This window comes from Artibeus jamaicensis, unplaced genomic scaffold (assembly GCF_021234435.1).
Source record: "Artibeus jamaicensis isolate MK-2021 breed Jamaican fruit bat unplaced genomic scaffold, CSHL_Jam_final contig_935, whole genome shotgun sequence".
In the NCBI taxonomy this organism is placed as follows: domain Eukaryota; kingdom Metazoa; phylum Chordata; class Mammalia; order Chiroptera; family Phyllostomidae; genus Artibeus; species Artibeus jamaicensis.
Window position 1 is genome coordinate 2,002,508 of NW_026522016.1, and position 21,483 is coordinate 2,023,990.

The 21,483-nt window shown below is 33.9% G+C and overlaps 1 protein-coding gene across 1 annotated transcript in view; it reads left to right on the forward strand.

The window, feature by feature from the left end:
- Positions 1-21,483, forward strand: part of LRP1B (LDL receptor related protein 1B) — a 1,762,610-nt gene that overhangs the window by 1,688,691 nt on the left and 52,436 nt on the right. Inside the window, exon 85 of the mRNA XM_053655128.1 lies at positions 8,368-8,529. Within this exon, the coding sequence (XP_053511103.1) occupies positions 8,368-8,529 (162 nt within the window). The remainder of the gene's footprint in view (positions 1-8,367; positions 8,530-21,483) is intronic.

The window sequence follows — 21,483 nt, forward strand, 5'->3', positions numbered from 1 at the left end:
GCATTTTGAACTATATGTATGGATATAGAACATTTCATGTTTTCAAATAATTTGTCCAAACTTTGCTGAATCCTTAAAATCTGTCTCAACTTTATCTGTGCACCCAGATTATTAGATTTTGATTTACATAGAGAATATATTCAGACAAAGTTATATTTCAAATTAGTAATATAAATAAGTCCTTCATATGAATTCAACATGTTATATCCATGTAGTTCATTTTCTGATAATATATAATAATCAATAATAATATATCCAATTAAGTCATTTACAAAGTATTTTGCACTTTTAAAAATGTGGTTTCATAAAACATTGTCTGGCATTATAGAGTGTAGAACCTCATTATCTCCACACAAATGCTAATTTGTTAAATAAATCCCATTGGGGAATTCATGGATTTATTCATTGTTGGTTTACTTACAGTTAAATCTTTTCTCAAATTCCTATGTGGACACTATATAACTAGGGTTTAGGGCAGCCTTAATTAAAATTTGTAAGTTTATGACAGTTGTGTAGGACTGTAATAACTGAAGAAAGAAATGTCATCAGTTAATTAAAAACACATATCTGTGAGGCATAATTAAAATTTAGCATGTAGAAATGAATTTTTCTCATTCCTCATGATTTTCTTTGTAATAAAAAACCTAAAAAACAAAGCATGGATATGATCTGTATTCATATAGGAAATACTATGAAATTAAATAGTGTGGCATTAATTATTTGACAAGGTCCATGTAGTTGATTTCTATGACCTGCTTATGGAAGGATAGATTTGAGATAAAGTTTCCCATGGGCAAAAATTGGAAATAAGAATAAAATATTGAAATATTTAATCATCCAATTACAAAAACATAAAGAATAATTTGTGATTGTTTTCTTTATGGATAGCATTTAGGGTATTTAACTTGTTATATTTGTAATTAATCTTTAGTTGTGTGAATATTTATTCTTTAAGATATGTTCATGCTGTTCAGAATTGTCCTTATTCTTGTAGGTCTGTTATTTAGACATTTAATATTTATTTCACAAAGAATCAGGTTTTCCACATAGTTAATTTAGAAAAATAGAAAAGGGGGTTTGTAAATTTGGCACAATATAACAAAATACTTCCACTCAAAGTTTGGATTTATGCAAAAGAGAGAAAAATTTTAATTTGGAAAGTTTGACAATATAAAAAAGTAGACCTGGTTAGGTAAAGAATGGATAGGTGCAATCTGTGCAGTTTTTATAGTAGGCAATACACTTGTATTTAATTATTGCAATGAATGCAAGAAGAAAGGAGAAGGTCTCATTGTAGCTCTCTTGTCACCATACTGTGGCTATTCTTTGGAAGGTTTTATTCCCATACACGAAGCAGGAAAGAAAAAATACTGAGAAAAGAAAATAACTCAATACCATCTCACTGCAGTGGGAAAAGGCCCTTATAATAATAGGTGAGTAGATGGAGAGAATTATCCTCATTCATTCAAGATCTTTTTGTCCAGACCACTCTATCAAATATGATATGATATGATAACTGATATCAAATATAATTGCCCCCAAAATGTATTTTAAAAAATAAGTTAAGCTAGAAACTTTTAGCCATCCTCAAAAGGAGAAAAGGTTGTAGAGATAAGGGAATCCTTGTGCACTGTTGGAGGGAATGCAGTTTGGTGCAGCCATGGTGGAAATCTGCATCGACATTCCTCAAAAAGTCAAAGTGGAACTGCCTTATGATCAAGCAATTCTACTTATGGGTATATAGTGGAAGAAACTCAAAACACTAATTTGAAAAAATATGCCCCCAATGTTTATTGCAATATTATTTACAATAGCCAAGATGTGAAAGCAAAGAAAGTGCCATCAGTAGACGAGTGAACAAAAAAGCTCTGTTACATATATACAATGGACTATTGCTTGCCCATAAAAAAGGAAATCTTATCATTTGCAACAGTATAGATGGAACTAAATGGTATTATGCTAAATTAAATGTAAGTCAGACAGAGAAAGACATGTACCGTATAATTTTATTTATATGTGAAATCTAAAGAACAAAATAAACAAAAAACTGAATAAACTCAGATACAGAAAACAAACTGATGGTTGCCAGAGGAGGGGGTTTGGGTGGCTAAGTGAACAAAATTGAAGGGTTTAAGAAGTATACATTGGTAGTCACAAAATAGTCATGGAAATATGCCAGGTGGGTACTTGAAATATCGAGGAGATCACTTTTATAATTACATATATATGATTGTTTAACAAGTTTAATATAAAATAATACTGAATGTCAACTGTAGTTAAAAACAAAATTAAAAATAGCATTGCATATTATATAACCATGTAACAATGGAATATATAGCTGTGACAAATTAAGTAGAATAAAACAGGGAGCACAGTGAGGTACTGGCAGGAGAGACTGTCTTGCATACACATGAACACATGAAAAGGAAAAGAGCGCCCTGATGGTGTGGCTCAATTGGTTAAGCATCACCTGGTTTGATTCCAGGTCAGGGCACATGGCTGGCTTATAGGTTTGGTCCCCAAATAAGGCATGTACAAGAGACAACCATCTGATGTTTCTTTCCCTCTCTCCCTCCCTCCCTTTCCCTCTCTCTAAAATGAATAAATAAGTAAATAAATAAGTAAATAAATAAATAAATAAATAAGGAAAAGAGGGAGAAGGAATTTGGGAAGGAGGAAGGGGAGAAAGATCCTAGTCAGACATAGATAACACCAGCATTCTTAAGTCACTACCAGAAGAAAATATTTATGGTATAAACCTTACCACAAGCAATTTTGAAATACTCAATAAGACTTTTATAAAGTTACAATGTCTTTTAACTAAATGATGTCACTTTTAGAAGCATATACCAAGGATCATATAATAATAAAAATCAAAATATTTAGATGTGAAAAAGTTCAGTATAGTGTTATTTATAATAAACATGGAGTTAAAATTGAATTCAAATAGTTAATATACAAATATAGCATATAAAAAGTGAATATTATAGGATAGCAAAATCATGCCCCTGAGGACATTGTTTATGAGAATATTTTTCTTTCTCTGGGGGCCATGGAAAGAGTTGAACCTACTGAGTAGCCAGATATATACAATGAGTGAAAATGATGGTATGAAGTTCAGTAAAGAGAATGAGCCCAGAGTCAGAAATTGAGACAGAGGCCTTCAGATAAACAGATGATTTCTGAATTCATGAAATTGGGTAATGTCAACAGAAAAACTTTGGAAGAACACTTTTTTGAGAGACAGAAAGAGTAGACATAAAGACAGTGGGTTATACACATATAGAAACTAATAATACTAGTATCTTAGAGGCCAGTTGGGTACAATTTTTAAGTGTAGATAGTAAAATTATAGAAAAAATTGAGGACAATAGTAATTGAGAAATATTAGTAGTTTTAGGAATTAAGAAATTAGACATAAGCTTTGTAATCCTACATTAATATACAGTAGAGACAATACCACAAGTTAACTTCTTAATTTGTAAACCTTTTCTACTACCAGGGAATTAGAATTAATTTACTTATACAATACATACATATTGAAAAATCGGACCACTACTGAGAAAACAAAGAGAAGTAACAAATTAAGACAAATTATTTTGTATATTAAAAAAGGTAAAACTGTAAACACAGTGAGAGATTAGAATATGACTTTATGACTAAAGTTCTTTTTTTTTGCCATATATTGTTAGGATTGGAAGCATTGAGTGTTGATTTTTTTAAAAAATTCAAGGATGTACCAAAATTTTAAGTTACACATGTAGATGCACATGCCATGTGTTAGGTTTGCTCTCTTATTTATGTGTGTGCTGTGTATCTTTTCTTTTTAAAGGGTAGGGTTAGTATGTTTAGAAGGTAAAGAAGAGAGAAGGACTCATCCTCCAAAGTTTGAAATGTTGCAGATTGAAAGTAAAGTTAATGGAGAATTTCTGCTCTATCCTGTCACTAGCATGCAAACAAATTTTATTTTATCTTAAAGCTGTCACTGTTTGCAGATAATATGATAGTGTACATAGAAAATTGTATAGACTCCACCAGAAAACTACTCAACCTGATAAATGAACTTGGCAGCACAGTGGGATACAAAGTCAACATTCAGAAATTGAAAGCATTTTTGAACACCAACGGTGAAATATCAGAGACAGAAATTAGGGGAAGAGATCCCATTTGCTGTAGCAACAAGAAAAAATAAAATACTTAGGAATAGATTTAACCAAGGAGGTAAAAGACTTTTACTCAGAAAACTACACAACACTGAAGAGAGAAATTAAAGAAGACACAGATAAATGAAAGCATATACCATGTTCATGGATTAGAAGAATTAGCATCATTAAAATGTCCAAAACAATTTATGGATTCAACACAATTCCTATTAAAATACCAATGATATATTTCACAGATATAGAATAAATATTTCAAAAATTCATATGGAAACAGAAACAACCCTGAAGAACCTCAGCAATTTTGAGAAGGGGTAACAAAGTAGGAGGGATCACAATGCATGATACCAAACTATGTTACAAGGCCACAGTAATCAAAAAAGCCTGGTACTGGCATAAGGGCAGACACGTAGATCAATGGAACAGAATAGAGAGCCCATAAGTAAACTCATGTCAATACAATAAGTTAATACTTGACAAAGTAGGCAGAGGCCAAAAATGGAGTAAAAATATCCTCTTCAAGAAATGGTATTGGGAGATCTGGACATGTACATCCAAAAAAAAATTAAACTAGACCATCAACTTACACCATACACAAAAGTAAACTCAAGAAGGATAAAAGACTTAAATATAAGTTGTGACACCACAAAAAACCTAGAGGAAAGCATGGATGGGAAAATTTTAGATATCCCATGCAGCAATATTTTGGATTATAAAGGAAAAAATAAACAGATGATACTACATCAAACTACAAAGCTTCTGTGCAGCTCAAGAAAACATCAACAAAATGCAAAGGTAACCAACCCTGTGGGAAAACATGTTTGCCAATGATACCTTGGGCAAGGATTTAGTCTCTAAAATATATGAAGAGCTCACATGACTCCACACCAGGAAGGCAAACAATCCAATGAAAAAATGGGCAAAGGACCTGAACAGACACTTCTCTAAGAAGGACATATAGAGGGCCAATACACACATGAAAAAAAATGCTGAAAACTGCTAGCCATCAGAGAGGTGCAGATTAATTTTATCTTAAATAAATAATTGATATAAAATGTATAATTTAAGAACATTTCAGGATGATTTTCCTGGACTGTTACATTGTCTGTAGACATAAAGTAAGCCATACCTGTAAATGGTGAGTGTGACTCAGTAGAAAAAAGAATAGTCAGAACTAAAATGTAACTGCTTTCTTTGTGCCTGGCACAGTTAAAAACATTTTGCATATATTACCTCATTTATTCTATGTAATTTTACATGACAATCTATTAATAGTAGCTATCCCCTTTTTACACAGAAGAAAGTAAGCAGATAAGTGATATTGCCCATGATCTCACCAGTAATTGGCACCTGTCGTACATAAATCCCAACTGTTAGACAACCTACGCTCTTTAGGTCTGAGCTAACAGTGCTACAGAAACTAGACTGACTAGAGCTAACAGACTGCCCTCTCCCTCCATCCTCACGTCAATTGATGCTCTTCCTGATTGTGCTGCCCTTGTTGGCTGCCAATGCTCCAGCTCCCTGCAGGCAGCCCAGCTGTACTTAGTCATTGTAACAGTGCTGTTTCCTTTCCTGGTGTCAAAATCAAGTTCAGCTACCTAAAAAATCTTTGTAAATGAATCCAGTGCAACTTGTTAGGGTTTACCCAGAGAGAGCTTTGAAAAAATTAGATGGAGCCCATTATAAAATCCTGTAACAGATGGTTCATTTCCCATCAGCAAACAAAAGATCTGCTGTACCATCACAGAGTTTCAAGTTAGATAGCATTCCCCTGAATGTGAAGAAATTTCTGCTTGTCAAAAATAAATCTTCTCTTCAAAGAAGGAGAAATGGGAGCTTTTTAAAAATAATTCAGCCAGAATCTCAATGATGCAAGGCATATGCCAGCTGGGGGACAACCTGGTCAGTCTGCTCTGGATTCAAAACAGCTGTAGATGAGATGAAAGCGTGGTGTTATGCTTTCTTGGAGTGACTGAAACAGGAATGTGTAAGTGCCTTAGCAGAGAGCTCTGTTGGTTTCTTTGAAACTCCTATCATTTTATTTTTTTCACTCCTGATTTTTTAAAAAGAAGAAATAAACCTAGAAAGTAATGTAGAAAATGTGTATTAGTTATTCCTCTCTATGGCCCTTCTTCTAATGCAATTTGATTTCTGTTTCACATTTAGCTAATGTTTATTTTTGTTCCTCTTTATATATATTTTTATTTCTCTGTAAGTCATTCACTGGTTCTTGTGATGAACAAGAATTCTTCTTTGTATTTAGGGTTTTTGTTTTTCTTGGTAACTATGTTCTAACAATTAGCTATTTTCTTATCTCTTACCATCATTTATTCTATTGTTTTGTCTTAATTTTTCACCTATTTTTGTTCAAGTGAAGATATTTTCTTGGTATATATTCCACAATTGTTATAAGAAAAAACTTATCAAAATATTATAAAGCCACTTTCTTATAATGGAAAATATGAGTTTAATCCTATTTTAATGCATATACAATTCACCCTTTTCTGAACCTATTAATTGGCATTTATCTGGCCTCCAAACCAACATAATGTATGAACAAATTTTAAGCAGTACTATCCAACATAAAAATGTATATAATTTTCTTAATTGAGAATCAATATCTTCTAGCATTTTTAAGGGTGTGACACCCTTTTGAAATAAAATGAATAAATAAACTGTGAAACCTCAATATATTTATTCCCTTCAAAATGTGGGTAGATTTTATTTGGAAAAATTTTATTCACTTAAGAATGCTATTCAACCCTGGCTGAATCCACTGGTACTCAGTGGATTGAGTGCCAGCCTGTGAACCAAAGGGTCACCAGTTAGATTCCCAGTCAGGGCACATGTCTGGGTTGTAGGCCAGGTCCCCAGTAGGGGTCACATGAGAGGCAACCACACTCTGAGGTTTCTCTCCCTCTCTTTCTCCTTCCTTCCCCCTGTCTCTAAAAATCAATAAATAAAATCTTTTAAAACATCTTTTAAAAATAGAATGCTTTTCAAACAAATGTAGAACTGTAGAATTTTCCTTTGATGTTGAATGTAGATTCTATGCCTATAGAGAAAACATCACTTTCTCCCTTCAAGCCTTAAGCTTTACACTCATGTATTTTTTGACCATTCTAATTATGCTTTGTGTCTACAAAGGTAAAAGGAGGTATTTGAATATTCTCTGATGTTAGCAACTTGGTGTCATTTTCTGAGTTCTACTTCATTGAATTCTATAACTAAATCTCTTTCCTCTGCTGTTTGATGTTATTTTTCACATTTGCACAATCTCTAAGTCTCATTCTTTCTGTCTTACTAATGATAGTCATAAATTTTGTTTTGTTTTATTTTTCTTCACCACTTCTACAGAGCTAGTTCAGTACTCAATTTTCTTCTCAGTTCTTGACAGTCTGGGCAGTTAGAGAGACTCATCCCTGATGTAACAGTTAACTGTTTTATTCAAAACACCTTAAAAGACTGTTCACCTTTCATTATGATGTTAGTTCCCACAGAGCAAATAAAGGAAATGACTAAAGGCGATCCATCAAATTTGCTATTGTGTGCTGTTCACATCAGACTTCTAAATCATTTAACTAGACTACAAGTGACAGTTCTTACATGAATAAAGCTCTCAAAATGAAATGAAGTAAGACTCTCATAAGTGCTTATGTAAACACAGTATGCATATTTAAATCAAATAAACTAATGTTCATAAATAATATTATAGATGACATGTCCACTTTAAATTTATTAAAATAGTCACATAGTAAGTCTAAGCTCTGCTGTATGTAGATTCAGCAGTAGTTGGTACATGATTTAACACTAGGAAATATGATGTTTCTCTATTTTATATTCTAATGGTGAATACAATTTACATTACCACATGAGTAGAACAAAAATAATTGTAAAAGCAAAATGGCCAAGAAAGAGAAATGCAGAGAATAGTGCAAGCGATGTAAAGCACAAAATACATCTGTGCATGTAAAATTGTGTATAAAATGAGCTATGCTAATTTTACCAGATGTGAACCTGAGTTATCACCAAATCTAGGCATCATTGGAATGTTAGGGAACTGAGTCCCGAAGAGGGTTACTGCCTGCAGTCCCAGGTTTAAGTAAACTAGAACTCTGGCTTCCTAACTCTTATCTAATGAGGACTCCATGAAAATGAATAATTTCAGTTCAGTAATTTCCTTTTTATTACCTTTTTCCAATAGGGAGACCCACCTGCAGCTGTGCACTGGGGTTCACTGGACCAAACTGTGGTAAGACGGTCTGTGAGGATTTTTGTCAAAATGCAGGGACCTGCATTGTGACTGCGGGGAACCAGCCTTACTGCCACTGCCGGCCCGAGCACACTGGAGACAGATGTCAGGACAGTAAGTGAACACAGCACCCACGCCTGTACGACAGCAGGCTTTCCTGTGTACATTAAGAAGTTTGTGTACTACCTACACCTAGATTCCCTAAATTACCTCAGTTTCAACCACCCCCATTTTTCAGTTTTACCCCTATGTTACCCCAACTCTAGTAATTCTTTACATCCTTTGTTATTCTTCTCTTATGTTAAAAATCACCTGTTTCTTTCTTCTCCAGCTTAGATTCCCTGGTATATCACTATCATTCATATACCAGATTCCCTGGTATATCACTATAATCATTCCCTTGTATAGATCCTCAACTGCCTTGCTCCCTCTTCCCTTCTATTGTTCTTTTCTAGAAAACCATAACCATGTTTAAATCTAGTGTTCCATCTGTCTTGAACTGATGCCCCTTTGCTAAATGCAAGCAAAAAAAAACCCCAAACACAATTATAGAGACTGGCCTCACTTGAGCTGTTATCACTAGTCTCAAGTGGGCACTTACTATGGCTTCTACTATATTTCACTAATATATTGACTTTACTAAATGTCTACGTCATATTTTCCCCTTTCTCCTCAAACTTCCAATATCTGCTTCCCAACTTTATTCTCAGCTGAATAAAGCTGTCTAAAGAAAACCGGCACCAGTTCTCAACACCACACCACTCAACCTGCCTTATCCTGTACCCATACACTCTGGGTTCCTTCTCATAACTGGGAACCAGGTGCAGTGTCTAATGTTGCACTAATCACTCGCACATTATTTACCTCTTAGCTATTCATGGACACATCTCTTACAACCATCTCCTCTTTCTCTTGATTTATCAGTATTTTCCTTCTTCCCAACCCTTTCTTTAAAAACCTCACCTTGTGCCCACATCCCCTCTGGCTATAACTTTATTAAGCTACTCATTTTTTTTAAAGTAGCTTTGCTCTAGAGAGGTTGTTATATTCTCCAATTCCTTTCTCTTTTTTTTCTTTTGACTCCACCTCTGTTGAGTTTTTATCTTCATTATTCTGCTGAGGGCTCTTTTATCAAAGTCAAGTTAATTAATTTCTTTTAATGTTATTCATGTTTTTATACCCAATGTCATTTTTCAATTCCCATTTTAACTTCACAGTCAGCAGTTAATCACTCCATCCTTAAAACACCTTCTTCACTTGTCTTTATTTTCACTAATACCTTATTTTTGTTCCAGTTTTACTGATTGCTTCTTTTCAGGGTCTTTTGCTGATTTCTCCTTATTTTCCTGACCTTTAAAAATTAGAGTGACTTGTGACTCTGCCCTTGTATCTCTCTTTTTCTCTAAAACATTTACTCCTTGAGCCCATGACTTCTATATAATTCTGCACATTAGAAAGACCTCAACAGGTTTAATAAAACATAGCAGCAATCTTCAAGAAGAATTTTTAGAACATGCAATACCTGACTATTTAGTCAGGGAGGCTGACCTCTATTCTCTTAGATTATCAAATAAAAAGAAAGAAAAAAAGAAAGAAAGAAATGACAACAGCCAACATAACAATATCCATCCAGTGTGAATAAATCAGATTTTACCCTTTTTGTCAGATTGGCAAAAAATATATTTTGTGTGTACTGCCAAATTGTAGTAATTAGTTTATGTGTGCTATGAGATTAAAAAGATTGAAAATTGCTGAAATATAGTTTTCCAAATATTACCTCTAAAATTTTTGATTATCTTAGCATGTATTGTGGCCTGTGTATTACTTAAACTTTTCTAAATGTTTTACATATGTGAAGAAAATTGGGATGCACTACCTGGATAATTTCTACTAGTTGAGTGGATTTTTATATCATCTAAATAGGAATAGTTCCAAATTTATGTATGTAGCTAAACCCAGCTTCTGAATCACAGATTTTTGTACTTGTGTCTACTTGAGAGCTTGACTTCGTTCTAAATTAACCTAATTTTATCACTCCAGAACTCCTCTATTATAGTTTACCTTATGTCTTTAAAGCAAAATACTTAATTTCAGAAAAGTTGGAGTAATTTTTGACTTTTTCTTTATACCCTACTATCTTCATTCTCACTTTTATCTTTAATGTATACCCAGATCTGAGCACTCCCCACCAGCTCCATTCTCTCTGCCCTCATAGAAGCTATCAGCATCTCTTATCTTGATTATTGCTGGCTGATATCTATGCTCTTTTTCTGTACCCTCTTGTATCTATTCTCAAAAGAGAAGCCACATAAACAGTTGTGCATTTTATCCACAATTTCCAAAAAATGGGTTTTCACATCAATCACATTAACCGAGACCTTCCTATATCCAGGAAGTCTTGTAATTACTTATTTTTTTTGCATTAATTCAATTAATTTGTTTAATTCAACTAGTGAACAAGGTATTGAATTTATTTTTATTTTACAGAAGAGGCTACTGAGAAGATATAAACAGCCTCCTGGAGATAACATTGCTAGTAATTTTGAGAGCCAAGATTCAAACCCAGACAATCTCCAAGAACCATACCCTTAAAGTTGCTTAACATTCTTGTCCCCACATTGTTTGATATCATTGAAGTCCTTACTGAGAGTCACCTAGGTCTCTGTCATTGTAAAAAGTATATAGAACAGCAAAGAATCAATCTATTACATTGCCTTATTTGAAAATTAAATATTTTGCCTCTGATGTTACAGCAGGAGACCACTTCTGTTGCAATCAAAAGTTAGCTTCAATTCCAAATTAGTATTTCCTTCTCTGTGTGTACATTATCCATGCATTAAACCAGCCTCTTCTTGGCACATAGAGATGTCACTAAAAAGCCAATGTCCTTTTTCATGTTGCTTGCCCAAGTTACTTCTTAAGTAATATGCATAACAGACCATCAGAGTTTATTTGGTGAATACAATCCAGTTACATGCATGTAATCATAATCACATGGTGCTCAGTCCTCATGACTCCCTTGTCTCTCTCATGTCAACCTAATGTAGTATTCCAACACAACTTCCATTTACTAACTTGCAATTTTTTCTTCTTTTTTGCTCCATCATTCTCACAACCTTGAATGGGGTCAGTACCAACTACTATCCCACATATTACAAATGATCATTAATATCCAAACTATTTTTTCTGTCTCTTTTTTATTCTAGCAAAACCACACTGATTGTGCTGTTTATATATGCCAACTTCCTGGGCATTGCCACTTTCTCATCCTATTCTCTTCTCTGGAATGCACTTTCTTTGGATACCTTCTCATCTTCATCCCCTCCATGCCAAATCCTATCTTGTCTCTTTCCAGCTCAAACACATTTACTCTTAGAAGTTGTTCATATTCAACCTTAGGTTGAATAAATCTCTTTCTCTCCTGAATTTTCAAGTTACTTGTTCTTTACCTCTTTCTATCTTTATTCACTTTAGCCTAGTATTATTATTATTTGTGTGCATTCTTCTAGCTTGTCTTGGATGACCAACCTCTTTGACACTACACCCAACAATAACCTTTGTCAAATAAACAAATGAAAAAATAAATAATTGTAAGCAAATAAATAAGAGCTGTTTGGAGACAAGTTAATAAAAGAACAATCAATTAGTGTACAAAAGCTACATTTAATCAGGGTACAAATGTCTGATATTTTTGTTTGAAGGTTTTTCTCAGTTTCTAATTCTATCATCCTAAAATATGTCTTCTTTTCATTTTTTTAATTTGTTGAAGCATTAACAGTCTTCATGTTCTTCAACAAGTTTTAAAAATAGTATGTGGCCATCATTATAGCAATTTGAATACTTAAAAAGAAGAAATTCAGCAGTTTATAGTTTAATTGGCAACTTAATGGAATCACAGTCTGAGGTAGCTTAATGCATTATAAAAGCTTACATTATAATTTTATTATCACTATTAGCAGTCACAGCACTTCCCATCATTTATTGCAAAGCACGTATTAAAATTAACCAATTAATCCTTAGACAGAGGTTAAATAACTTTCTCAAGGTCCCAAAATAGTAATATTATAGTCAGAATTGGACCCCAGAAGTTGTTGATCAAGATGTTGACAAACATCCCTGCAGTATGTTGACGCTGTTCTTTGGCAGCAAAATAAGTCTGTGGACAGTGTCATTAAAATGATAAATCCAACAGCTGACAGAAGCATAATAAATTTAGGATCTATTTGATGTGAGCTGGCAATGTTCAATGGACCTGGTGTTCTGTCAACATTGTATCTTACATATACAAAACCTTCTCTCTGTAAATGAAGGAATGGCAGAATGGTTCATTACAGTGTCTAATTAAAGGCCCATTAGTGGGAGGTAGAACATCAGTTCATAGTTGTGCTGAGTAAAAACATTTCACAACCCTAATGGCAATATAAAATCCTGAGGTCTGAAATGCAAATTAATTTTAACAGCAGCTCCCAGGGAGAAAGGACAGTGATAAATAATGGCAAATGTAAAATTAAGTATGTTTTAAGTTGTTCAAGAGCAAATATAGTTCCATTTCATGCTATTTTGGAGAAAGGATTTTTTAGTATAAATTTAAAAGCAATAAGCATGGAATTTTACATTTAAATTTGGAAGTTAACTATGAGTTCATAGTAATATCTGAGGTAATTTGTAATTAAATAGTCATGACATCAGAGCAAAAGGAAAAATGGGAACAACTCAATATTTGTCTAAGAGCCAGGTCTTCAACTCAAATGGCAATCTGTTCTCTCACTGATGTTTTCAAAGTCCTCTAGTGATCTGTTTGAGGAACCATTATACTTTCAATGAGAACTTAGTTTATTAGAAATGCATTTGTCTGGCTTACCCCCACTGGTTCCAATAAGTAAAGACATTAAGTAATAACTCAGGTTTATAAAATTAGGAGTACCTGACAGTAATCCAAACATATATCTGTAACTGGTTTTAGAAACATAGCTTAGTGATGTGTGCACTGGCTCGCTGTGCCCCCAGCATCATGGATGAGACATGAGACAAATTCACATGGACTACTGAGTGCTGTGAAGGAAAAGGGATGGCACAGCTACTCCCTCAAGGTGGGGGAGATTCGGAGTGGCCTGGCAACTCTCCCAAGGGGAGAGAACACACTGACCCTTGCCTAGACAGGCTTTTATTGTGTTTTTTGCACAGGAGTTCAGGTACAATTTATTAATCATTGTAAGGCAGTAAACAGTAGATAGTATACAAAGAACCATTAGGGCTTCTTCTAAGTCAGGGTCTATCAGCTAAAAGGCTACAGAACTTTGGGAAAACAAACTCATTTTCTGCCAGGGCCTTTATCATTTAACTAAAAACATTCTTATCAAAGCAGGCTTCACAGGATTGTTAGGAATTTTTTCTTTTGCCAGATCACCCCGGATTCTGCTCTAGCTGGCAAGGAGCTGCACTGTCTTCCCTTTCACAGGTTTTCAGGCTTAAGTGGATTAGAGCCAGGAAGCACTTCTCCCAGAGGACATGGGGACTGGGCTATGTCAGAATAGCCGAGGGGTGAGGGTCCATCACTCCCTCTTTGTTGCAGCACCTGGAGTCCTTCCATATTGGCCTCCCAAGTGATCATGTCTGGCTTAGGTTGCCCCCCCTCTGAGGGGTCGTACCCGTCATGGACTAATGACCATGCTTTGGGGGCAGGGAGATGAAGCAGAGGCAGCATTTGCTACCAGAGACAAGCTTTGTCTCCTTGTGGCTTGCATTCTGGAGGTTGCTCACTCATCCTTAGCCATGGGAGGTAGTTACAGTTTCTGAAATCAGGCAGAGCAGTTCCCAACAGCTTAGCAAGTAACTTATAAAAGTTATGAAATATAGATGTGAACCTATCATATGTGATGATGTGAGGAATTATTTTTACTACTGTCCTTCCAGAGCAATTTTATTCCATTAATTATCCAGTTAGTGAATATGTTTTGGTGTTTACAATAAACCCATTACTGTGTTTAGCCATGAGGAAACTGTTGTCAGAGATATTCCCTGCCCTCAAAGAGCTTACAGTCTAATGTGTGATTCTGAAAATGAAACAAGTTATTACGTGATAGTTTAATAACACATAGAGGATACCAGTACACAGGAAAGAACATAGAATTCAGCCCATTGGAAAAAATTCCTGAGGAATCAAAATCCAAACTGAAACCAGAAGAAAGTAGAAGCTAACCAGGTGAAGAAGGGAAATAGTGAGTACAAGAGCATTTGCAAAAACTCAGAAGGGAAATCTTTTGAAATTTATCCTTTCTGTTTACATTAAATTTTCCTAGGGCAGATCTGGCAAGGGAAATAACAATCAATGAACATGAATAATGTATTGGCAACAAAGATGTACACTGTTATACATTATTTTATCTGATAGATGATGGTTTAACAAATGCTCACATAAGTGTATGAGGTAAGTATTATGAATCCAACTTTACAAGGGCCAAAAAACAAGATTAACCATTCTCCCTAACCTCCTATATTAGAGACAGAGGAATTATAATGTGTAGCCTTGTGGGCCTGAATCCAAGAGGAAGCTTCTCCTGATATATTCTCCTATTAATGCCCTGCCTCACCTACTACATCTTATTAGATTCACTAGGAGACCACTCCAAGTTCAGAGGGCACAGTGGCTCAACCTGGTTCTTACAAGTTTCCACTTCACTGAAACAATCATTAATATGAATTTTAATTTTGAGCTAATTAAGCCTATGTTATGCCCAAGCAAAAGAGAAAAAATTCTTTAATAAAGAAAGGAGAATAGGATAGAATTTTTTTAATTATACTGTAAGTATAAAGACCAGTTAGAACTAAGTAAACTCCCTGCAAAAGTTTGTGACATAAAAAGTTAAATTAGTGCTCAGAACTATTTCTTCTTCTTTTTTTAAAAAAATTGTTTTTCAAGTACAGTTGTCTCCATCTTCTCCCCACCACACTCCCTGCCCCCCCATTCCTGCCTCCCACCCTTGATCCTACCCCCCTTTAGCATTGTCCATGTGTCCTTTATACATGTTCCTTGATGGCTCTCCCCCTATTTTCTCCCATTGTCCCCTCCCACCTCCTCTCTGGTAACTGTCTGTTCTTTATTTCAGTGTCTCTGGTTATATTTTCCTTTCTTGTTTGTTTTGTTGATTAGGTTCTACTTATACCAATTCAAAAGAACCTATGCACCAAAGGTTCATAGCAGCACAATTTACAATAGCCAAGTGCTGGAAGCAACCTAAGTGTCCATCAGTAAATGAGTGGATCAAATGACTATGGTACATATACACAATGGAATACTACACAGCAGAAAGAAAGAAGGAGCTTGTACTCTTTGCAACAAGCGTGGATGGAACTGGAAAGCATTATGATAGGTGAAATAAGCCAGGCAGTGAAAGACAAATACTATATGATCTCACCTATAATAAGTGTTCTCACCTAATCCTCAAGGCTAGCTATTTCTTAAGTAGTTAAGTATTCAATATTCTTAGGCTACTGATTCTCCCCCAACTTGTTTTCTTTTGGTGAAAAGGTAAACACTACCTTCATGTATGTTCTCACTATCCCTTGTCTGGATTACTACAACATAACCTCTTATGTACTCTTTCTTCCAACTTGGAAACTCACTTATCATCTCTAAAATGTACCCCCTTTAATTGTTCATACTTCTTTTTCTTTACATATATAATTCTCCATGTCTACTAATTACCCTCTTTTGTCTTAATTTCCTTTTGTCCTAGGACATTCACATTTACAATGAGTTCATATCATCATTCATGTTCTTAATTCTCTACCTAGCTAGTGTATGAAATAGGCCTAGTGTTCTGCATACCTCATCAATTTTGGAAATTAATTCAGTGTTTGGATTTAGTAGATTGTGTTAAGTATGAGAATGAATGTAATCAAAGTAGAAGGACTGTGCATTAAACCTGCGAGGTCCATTTTTTCTTTCTGTGCTATAAGATCCCACTCAAAAGACAGTGTCAGTCAGGGTTCTGGGCCACCTTTACTTAATAGCTCATTGAGATCAACACTCCATGAATAAATTTGTGCTTGTATTTCCAGTTTGAAAAAAATTGTAAAAATAGAATTGGGTTTGAATGAATGTGTATGAAGAAAAATAAATTAATTCATGTGACCATAATATAGAATGATGACATCAGAGTAAGAAAAAGTAATAATTTTACTATTCTAGATTAAGAGGAAATTTTCAAAATTATAAAAATAGTGTTGAAGACAATTTGATTCAGTAGTAAAAATAATATTATTAAAAATATATTTTTACTGTAAAATTATACCTTTATTTGAAGGATGGCTATTGGGTTGGCCAAAAAGTCTGTACATTTTTATCCATACAAAAGACACATTCTTTGCATTTTTAGCAATAACTTTATTGATTTGAATATTTTGAGTATGTTGGCTATTTTCCTTGTGGTATCACATTTCTCATTCTCAATTAGTATCTCAATTTGATCACTATTAACTTCAACTGGTCTACCCAACCACGGAGCATCATCCAGGGAGAAATCTCAGGCATGAAAATTTACAAACCACTTTTGACACATACATCAGATACAGCACATTTTCCATAGACATTTTTTGTGTGTTTCAGTTGCATGTTTCATTTTTACCTTTCTTGAAAAAATAATGCATAATATGCCAAAAATGTTGCAAATTTTCTGCCATCTTCAATATTAAAATGGTCATACCAAAATTCACTAATTTTGGTAAGTTTATTTTTAAATACACACTGATATGACAACTGTCACAATACAATCTAACAAAATTGTTTTGAATAAAGTTAAACATAAATAAGAACTACTAGAGCCACCTAATGGAAAAAGAACAAATGAACTTTTTGGCCAACCTAACAATATTAAGGCAAAAGATTCAGGTAAAATGTGCTTACATGAAAGGTAATTTTTTGAAAACTTCAGTAAACTTTCCAAGAAGATAATTTGTCATATGTGATTCAATATATATATACACTAGTTACTAAAATTAATTTATTCAATTAATGTGTATGAAATATATATGGATACTATTTATTATTCTAGGTATTGGGAGACACATCAATATAAAAGTTTTTTTGAATATATGTACCTACATAATTTTTGATAAATAAAAAACAAATGATATATATTTTCCAATTGAAAGTCAGATAAAGTTGCAACTTAGAGTTATATAGTGACAAAAGACCTGACAAAAATCAGCAATGGACTTTATTCCATACTATTTAGAAGTGTACCATTATTTTTCATATGATTAGGTTTCAAATTCCAATGACATGTTTATAAAGTTATCAATGTATTTACTACTACCTCTATATCATATAAAATACTTGGAATTTTAGTAATTATGTTTCATAAGTTAAGTATTACTCAAAAAACTAAGAATATTTTATCATTCTTGTTGGAAACACAGCAGCAACTTATTTTATTAAAGCTGTACTTCATTTTGAGACAGTCTCACAATACTCTTGAAAGAGTGCATCACCTTAAATTATCACAATAGTCAATGGTTTAATCTACTTTTATGCCACATTAGTACTACCAACAGGTGTTTAGTCTTCTTTTTTTAACTAAAGAAAGAGTGACTATACAAAATAATATTAAAGACAATGAAAGGCAACCTTAACACTATTTAATTGAAGGCAGAAAATAGCCTGTCATATAAGACACGGTTAATAACTGTCTAAAGAAAGATTTGTATTCAAATATATTGAACAAGCACCTTTGGTAGCCTTTATCAAAAGCAAATAAATAAATAAAATCAAGGCATTGCATGGGTAGAGGTCATCTGTGATTATAATTTTGCTGTGCTTGGTGTTAAGTAAATTGAATGAATTTATAAATAATTATTTGCAAACAGAATTGGGTATTTAAAAATAATATAGTATATAAAGTATGTACAGACACACAGACAGCAAAAGTATTTACTTGAGTCTTACCTCAAACCCAGAAAATTGTTTCTACTTACAGATAAATACATTTGCCAACATCATATTTTAAAAGAAATAATTTAAATGTAAATTTAAAAGTGACTTTAAAACACAGTTGTCTATTCAGATTTGGAATGTCATCTGACATGTTTTGAGAAAATGCCACAAGTCAGTAATCTTTAAATTCTTTAAATGAAAGAAGATAAAATAAGGAGTTCCAGCCAAGATGTAGGCTAGGTAGAGATCTTTTGCTTCCTCGCACTACCAAAAGGAGGATAACAACCAATCTAAAACCAATAAGCAACCAAAAGCACCAGAAAATCAAAGTGGTTGGAACTCTGACAACAAAGGGATTAAAGAAAAATACCCAGAACAACCAGACTGGTAAGACAGCGGACAGTGGGGGCTGGCTCAGAAAAACTAGGCAACATGGGACATTTGGGGCAGGGGACTGGCTGTTGAGCTCTGTGGGCTGTGTGGGAGGGTCTGACTTAAGAGGACTCAGAAGTGGCTATAGGCTAGGTAGTTGCAGCAGTAGTAGAAGCTCCCAGTCTCACTCCATAGAGTCCTACTGAAAAGGGTGCTAGAGATGAGCAAGCCAGACACGTTGTACCTTCTCTGGCCCCACAGTGCAGCAAGGAGGATTGCTTTGCTCACATGAGTACCTAAGACCCTGCCAACTTACAGCCTATCAGCTGCACCAAGACAAAGAAATAAGAACAGACTAAAATGAAAGAACAGACTAAAGCCTGAGAAAGAGACCTTAGTGAGAAGAGAGCCAATTTATCTGATAGAGAATTTAAAGCCTTATTTCTAGGTAATCAAAATGCTCACAGATCTGACTGAGCTTGGTCAAAAAATGGAAAAAAAAAAAAACAAATGAAGGATATGGAAAGTGAAATAAAGCAGAATGTTCAGGGAACCAACAGTGACAGGAAGAAAACCTGGACTCAAGGCAATGATTTGGAACAAAAGAAAAAAATAAACATCCCTCCAGAATAAAATGAAGAAATAAGAATTTGAAAAAGTGAAGAGACTCTTACAAACCTCTGGGACAATATGAAACATTCCAATATCCAAATTATAGGGGTGCCAGAAGGAGAAGAGGAAGACCAAGAAATTGAAAACTTATTTGCACAAATAATGAAGAAAAACTTCCCCAATCTGTGAAGGAAATAGACTTTCAGGAAGCCCAGAGAGTCCCAAATAATTTGGACCCAAAAAGGGACAAACCAAGACACATCATCATTAAGTTACCCAAGATTAAATATAAAGAGAGAATTCTAAAAGAAGCTGGAGGAAAGAGGAGAGTTACCTACAAACAAGTTCCCATAAGACTATCAGCTGATTTCTCAAAAAAAATGTTACAGGCAACAAAGACTGGAAAGAAGTATTTGAAGTCATGAAAGGCAAGGGCCTGCACCCAAGATTGCTCTATCCAGCAAAGCTTTCATTTTGAATGGAAGGGCAGATAAAGTGCTTCACAGATAAGCTCAAGTTAAAGGAGTCCATCATCACCAAGCCATTATTATATGAAATGTTAAAGGGACTTACCTAAGAAAAAGAAGATAACAAATATGAACAGTAAAATAACAACAAACTTACAACTATCAACAAATGAACCTTTTAACAAGAAAAACAATGAAAACAAAAGCTAAGCAAACAACCAGAACAGGAACAGAATTAGAGAAATGGACATCACATGCAGAAATTTCAGTGGGGATGGGGGAGGAAAGAATAGTGGAGAAAAGGTACAGGGAAGAACAGGCACGATTAATAGGCATAAGGTAGATGGGAAGAGATAAAAATAGTATGGGAAACAGTGGAATCAAAGAACTTATACATACAACCCATAGATGTGAACTAAGGTAGGGGATGCTGCAGGGTTGGAGAGGCAGGGCGGAGGGGGGATAGAAAGGGGAAATTGAGAAAACTGTGATAATATAATTAATAAGAAATATTTGAAAAACAAAATAAGATTCCTGTCTTATAGTTAATATGATTGATTTTATGTTTAATTATTAAATATTTAATCAGTACAAACTGGTGTTATTATTGTGTTTTAGCCAAAAAAAATAGTACCTCTTTTGATAGTTTATATTTAGCCAGAAAATATTTTATATTTATCTTGATTATTGATAAAAATGTCAAGAGAGTCATTATGTCATCATCACCTTTAGAGGTGAAAAGAAATTCTTAAAATCTTAAGCTCATAGCTTCTGAAACCCAGAGCAAAAGGTCCAAGATAAGATAGTTATAATTTATCTTACAGTTAAATATAAATTATATTTATAATTTACTCTATGATTATGTTACCCATCAAATAAAGAACAGCAGATCTTTGTTTAAATGCAAAAACACATTCATAATTGTATTTGTTCAGTTTCATCCCAATGAGTACAAATATATCAGTTTAATTCAAATAACTAAATATATTTTAAAATCCATATTTTCCAACAAAGAAGTTACACAAAAAAGAGGAGATTCTAAATAAAAAGGAGATAGCCAATAATTGGTTATAACATATATGCAATTATACGAAAATAAACTATTAGTAGAAAAACCTATTTATTGGGGGTTGCCATCAAAGAATTACATACTCCTTAAGTATAGCTCACTGAAAAACAGAAAGTCACATAAGAAAAAGCTAAGAACCATGTAATTTTACTCATGTAGGATATAAAACTGAAACTCATAGACACAAATAGCAGTATGGTGGTTACCAGAGGGAAGGGGGTTGGAGGTATTAAAGGGTATAGGGGTCCACATATATGTTGACAAAAGATTATTTGATTTTGGGTGGTGGACACACAATGCAATATATAGATTATGTATCACAGAAATGTACATTTGAAACCCAATAATCTTACAAACTGATGTCACCCCAATGTTTCATTAAAAATAAAATAAGTTTAGTTTAATAAAATGATGAAAAAGTCACATGTTTCATAATACAACTAGGCAAATAATCCAAAGATCATGTAGCTAAATTTAATCTTTTAGATCTTTATTACCATATGAAGACCTATGGTAGTAGTATAATTTTCAATTTGATGAAATAATTTCTACTTTATTAGTTTTGAAATTGAAGAGAATTATAGTGATCTGATGGCCAGCTTTCCTTGAAAATC